Here is a 6,000-nt window from a genome sequence, read left to right on the forward strand (position 1 = left end):
TAAGCCCCCAGTGCTGCCTACTTTTCTTTTGATTTTTGCTATCTGCACTGATTCCCCTAATCGGGTCTGTTCTACTTTCTCTTTCTCCCCACGCTATTTTTTCCTTTGGTTATTTATAAAGTATCTTTATTGTGTGCAAAAGGTGCTTTTGTTATGCTTGCATAACATCACACTCCAATCAAGAGGCATCATTTTATCATATCCCGTGTTCATCATTTGGTGGTTGAATCGTTTCCGCCCTGTGGTCTTGGGCTGGGCGCCCACTTCCTTCGCTTCGCGAAGTGGGCAGTTATTTTTTTCTTTACATTGCAAGAAATTACAACCATTAAACAAACTTAGTCAACATACATAGTCTATGCGCTGCTAATGTCGCAGTCTCTCAAGCATTTAACAAACTCACACCATCCATTTCAAGTGAGATCTATCCTATCACCACACGAGCCATCCAACCTGTAGGATTTCCTTTTCCTTTTCCCATTCTTACTTCCGTGGGTTTACGGGTAATGGGAATATCTGCGAAGATTCTTACCCATATTCAACCATTTCTCTAGAAATGTCTGCTTATAGCACGACGCGCTACCTCAATGGTTTAATATAGAATATGACCCACTGAACATCTTTTAATGCCATATTCTCCGAAACTAAGTCATGTACCGTCCGTTCTGCAACCTCTACATTTTCCCTTTTAGCATTTCCAAAACTTTGTACTTTTTGGATACAGCATCCGAATTGAGTCTCTGTTGGCGGTCATAGCACAACACACAACCCATTGACATAATGTCAATCCGTTGGATCGGAACCCGGCTAGTGCATGGAGGCATGGATGCACCTAATGTGATGGAATGAGGACTCTAGGAAGAGGGGTAAAGCAAGAGAGGAGAAGAGGGAAAGCTGATGAAGCAAGATCCATGCACACACACTCTCAATCTACACTCTAACTCTCTAATCATGCAGACAATGGTGTATCCCTTTGCTCTAATCTCAAGCCCACACACACACTCTAATCACACATTAAGAATACACAAAGAAGCCTAATGAGAGAAATGTATGTAGCCCACGTACACACACACACTCTAATCTAGCACACATGTGAAGCAAGAATGCTCAAACAAGAGGGAAAACTTGAGAGAGAAGAGAAGATTAACACTAATCATACACCATTAACAGACATAAGCTTGAAAGATAAGAGAAAGTAGAGAGAACTTAGCTTCCATTTATCCCAATGACCACTACATATGATGTGGAAGATCCACTCCTCTTCTTCTTCTCCACACTCCCTCACACTCTCTTCTCTAAGAATTCCCTTTCACATCTTGTGAATTGACTTATATACAAGGGCTTTAAAAAATGGGTAGCCGGCCAAAAAATGTATAACATGCTGCAGGTATCTAGGCTCATCTAATCAACAATGTACAACTTGGAACCCACTGTGGAGCCCGTAAATACAAAAAATATATGCATACACATATGTGTACACACCAATGGAAGCATAATGCATGTCGTTGACACTCGCCCGTCAACACTCTCCTCTCCCGAAGCTTTGTCATCCCTGACAAAGCCATGTCGTGGTAGATGCTTGAGAAAGAATGTGCCTTCAAAAAGAAAAAGGTGGATGAGGTAGCAAGCTCAAATCTATGGTGATAAGGTATAAGGAAAAGGCAAAGCACATGTAGTAAATGCAAATAATTATGAAATGTTACACTGCCATTAAGGAAAAATAAATTGCACTTGCTGAAATTAACTAATCAAGAGTTTTGGGCTTATGAACGAGTCTATCAATTAGTTAGCTACGACTAAGGGTTAAAACATTTACTCTAGTACTAGCTAAGTTAGTAAATTTATCCCAATGCAAGATTCCCTAATTATGTCTGTCATAGATTAGCTAACTAACTCTCACAACTCAAAACAAAAGCTTGAATTTTTGTTACTTGAAGCTCAATGGAAGTCTTTCTCATTTCATTTTTCTTGCTTTTCATTTGTTATTTTTCACATTTTGCAAAATCATTTGACGTGTGTGCTTATTTGTATACCTGGGGCTTTTTGCTTCTCAAAGAAAAGCACCCACACTGGGAACCTCTAGGGCTCTAGTACCATAGGCAATACATGTGCGTGAAGTACCAAATCAAGCCAGGATTTCTCTTCCAGCTTAAGCTTTTACACTTGTGGCACTTTTGTTTTTCTTCCATTTCCTTTGTATTTTCACTAGTGTTCTTTGTTGTTTGGGTGAGAAAGCCTCTCTATGCTTAAAACACTCCTAAGGTTTCAAACACTCAAATAATTTTACCAACTAGGACTAGTAGTCAAGTAAATGAGTTAACCTAAAGTCACGGCCTCCTAACCTCAAGGCTCATCAATAAAACTAAACTCCAAGTCAATTAACTAAAGAAAGGACAAGTTTACACATCTTTAATGGCAGATAACAAAACATAATTGATTGCACTTAATCAAACCAAGAAGAAGCCACAATCAACAAATATAAATGTACAAAACCATATAGCCTAGGAAGGAGTACACCTGTGCATGGGCTCGATGAAGAGGTCGATGTCATGGAAGCTCCTCGTGTCTGGAGATACATCATGTCTACATGGTCGTCCAATCTCCATGGGCAAGCTAATGTCTGTCTACGTGATGCATCAAAAGATCAACAAAAGAAATGTACCTCCAAGAGGTATGTCAGCAGCAAGATAAAATAACAAAAGTAACAGAATAATAAAATAAAACATCTAAGCTAGGGTCTAAAACCTAGATATCCAGAGGGAAAAAACCCAAAAGGGAAAAAAGTGCCTCTGGTATATGCACATAAATCTAGTGCACATATCAATGTGTACAAATCTCAAATCTCGTGCAACTAGGAGTCAAGAGAGAGCTCTCACCATGAAGCATGATCTGCAATCTCTTAGCTCGATCTCTAATAGTCAAGGGCTGGCTAACACCTAGCTCCATATGTAAAGTCTGCTCAACAGCACAAGGAGTGGTCATAGGGTGGGCTTCAGCCTCTACTCGAATAGTCTGTGGAAGGCTCTTCGGTAGCCAAATCTGCAATGCTTGCGCTCTCGTAGGGATCTCAGGCTGAGCTCTCCTAGCGTGTCTACGTGTGCATCTAGCTCTAGGACATACTATCTGCTATGAAGGTACCGACCTCTCTAGGGGTAGTCTCATCTCTCGACATATGGCTCGTGGAGGTCTCGCTCTAGGGTATGATCTTGTATGCGCTGGGTGTGCTACCGCTCATGGCCTAGGTACCCAAACACGTCTTTGTACCTCAAAGTAATCCTTTGCCTCAAGTGACCGTCTAGATGTGAGCCAACCATGTGAAAGTCCGTCGTCAGTCATATGGCTCTTTAGAAATATGATCGTGTCATCACAAGGTGAAAATATAGCATTTATCTCGTCACTGGGAACAAATACCTGTTGGGTTATCCTAGAAGCTCTACGTGGAGAGCTACGTGCCTGATCTATCGTGTGTCGCTCCTCAGTGGCACTACTCATCATCGCAGAGCCTCTGCCTAGAGAAGGCTCAACACATGGCTGAGATGCCTGTGTACATGGTCTCCAAACAAGTCTAGTAGGCTCTATCGCATCCCTACATAGGGTGTCAGTAGAGGTCACTCTAGTCCGTGTACGTCCATGTATCTGTGGTGTAACCTCTATCTCTGTGGTGTCAATAATGTGGTCTCTAGGAACCTGATCTAGAAAAGTACGGCTTGTGGCTGGTCTCCGCTCAATCGGGTGATCTGATCGTGAATCGGCACTCGTAGATGGCACTAGGGCAACATCTATATGTGGTGGCTGCTCTCTCTGTGACTCACTAGCTATGACATCGCTATGCAAGCTAAAAGAGTGGGATAGCGATGCTGTCGGCTCTGCATCTTCTCTCATAGGGGGATCTACTCTCGTAGATGGCTCTATCTCGACAGCTATCTCTAAGGGCTTCTGTGAGGTCGTCACATCTAAACAAAGATGCTCAAGGGAAGCTAGAATCTTTGGAGTGGTCTCATCTATAACAAAGCCATCAGAGGCACTCACTCTATGACTCTGTGAGATCTCTCGCTGTGTGCTGGAAGTCTCGTGGATAAGTGTGGTAGGTGGTGTAGGCTCCCTAACAATACTCTGACTGGGCTCTAGTCTCAGGGGCTCTACCTCTGGTGGCAGGCTAGGTGCTGGAGCTATCTCTCATGGCACACTATCATCCTCATCTGGCATCTCCCAAGGTGGTAGAATACGACGTGACAAAAGAAGCCTAGGAGGTGATCTCTCTAGTGGTGTCTCTCGAGGAATCGGAGCTCTCGATAGCTGTGGAGCTAGCGTGGTCGTCGTGGGTAAACATAAATCATCATGTCTAAGTCGAGGGGAGTAGGGTAGACCTATAGTCAAAACATATACTGCATGATCGACATCCCTATAAACTCGCTCACGTGGATCTCCTATCAAATATGCAAGAAGGCGGCGGGCTGAAGGATCTCTGGATCCACCACTCGTCATGCGTCTGTACCTACGACCAAGCTTATCTAGATAGGTCACAGTCTGCTCAACTCTTTGAAGATCCACTAGCCTAGGATGTGTCTGTGTGTCTAGGCTGTCATCTGGGTGTGCTCGCTCAATGTCATCAAAATCAAGGGTCTCAATCAAGAGATACTGCTCTCCGAGCTCATCAATAAAAACTGCTCTATTGGCCTCTGTGGGTAGGCTCTCACAATCTACCTAGGTGTAGACATCATGCGCTACGGGGTGGCTAGCCTCACAAAGGGGTGATTATAAGTGTCAACATAATATGCAACCCCTCGTGGAGATCGACCTACTATGTGCAAGATCTGACCGTCTATATCTCTCATGCTATCCCTAGTCTCTCTGGTCTCGGACAGTATTTGAAGGGTGGGGGTCAATGGTCTAGGGGCACTCATATCTACAATGGGTGATCTACCGGGCCCTACCTCTGGTGCTCTCAACTGGGGTGATGTGGTCGTCATAGACTCTCTCGTATGCTCTCTAATCTGTGTCATCAAAGGCTGGCATGGGTCTCTAGATGGTGCAAGGTCTCGAGGTTGAGACTCTCTGAAGTACGTGTCTCGAAGGCTCCGGGCCTCTATCTGTGGCTCACTCTGAGTGGTACACAAAGTGCTAGCAATTGCCGTGAACATCGCTCTAGACTCGTGATAGCTTGAAACTCTTGGCGGCAAATCAAGTCTAGGTGAGGAGAATCCTGGCGGTGGTTTCTTGAGTGATGTGGGTGGTGGCACTGTGTCTAAAGGAGGTAAGGCACTCCTACACGAAGTAGGGCGCTGGGTCGGTCGAGGATCGTACGGCAATCCACAAGTCAAAAAGTAAAGCTCAGTGCCTGTGGTGCTCATGTAGCATTTGTCTTTAGGCTCGCTAACTAGTGTCACAACATCTGTGGATAGGCGTCTACTAGAAGTGCGACACTCTAATCGATATATGCGTTGAGCACTATCTATATAGATCACTCAAGGACCTACCCACTATAATGTAACCTGCACAGGATGGTCGAAGGCCTCAAGGCAATCATCTGCGTGTACTAGCTCTATCTTCTCTAGCCTAATCAAATGGTCGACCACATACGTGGCGCTATAGTCATCTCTAAATGTGCCATCCCACGTGTCGTCGGGAAGGACTCGCACCACCTGGAGGGTCTGTGTGGGGCCAAAGGAGGTGCGGCACTGGACAAAGAAATATCCAAATGTGTCCGTGCAAAAGGGCCGGCCTCTGTGCTCGCCTACAAGTCTAAGCAATGTGTACTCAGAGCACGAAGTGGTCATGGCCATCATATGTGCGCTCTCGGCATGTGATAGGCCTCTAAACCTCGTCAGCTCGTCGAATGTAGTCTAAAATCAAAATCTGCACTCTATCGAGGGTTATCCGTACAATCGGACCCAAATCTGGCAAAACCTAACTCTCGGACGTATCTCCTCTAAATGTGTCTAATCGTGTGTACATGCGCGCGAGCGTCGAGTATGTGGGGCGTGTGATGCGTGTGGAATATGT

General features: G+C 44.7%; 1 protein-coding gene and 1 pseudogene across 1 annotated transcript; both read right to left on the reverse strand.

Moving 5' to 3' along the window:
* Window positions 1–1,516: 1,516 nt before the first annotated feature.
* On the reverse strand, window positions 1,517–4,203 carry LOC147421622 (uncharacterized; annotated as a pseudogene).
* A 518-nt stretch (window positions 4,204–4,721) lies between these two features.
* Window positions 4,722–5,792, reverse strand: LOC147421623 (uncharacterized). Its single transcript, XM_086502954.1, is given in 1 exon segment — window positions 4,722–5,792. A coding segment is annotated over 1 exon segment (1,062 nt). The 5' UTR covers window positions 5,784–5,792.
* Window positions 5,793–6,000: the final 208 nt, after the last annotated feature.

This window comes from Adiantum capillus-veneris, chromosome 27, assembly GCF_014529385.1.
Source record: "Adiantum capillus-veneris isolate H3 chromosome 27, ASM1452938v2, whole genome shotgun sequence".
NCBI lineage: Eukaryota > Viridiplantae > Streptophyta > Polypodiopsida > Polypodiales > Pteridaceae > Adiantum > Adiantum capillus-veneris.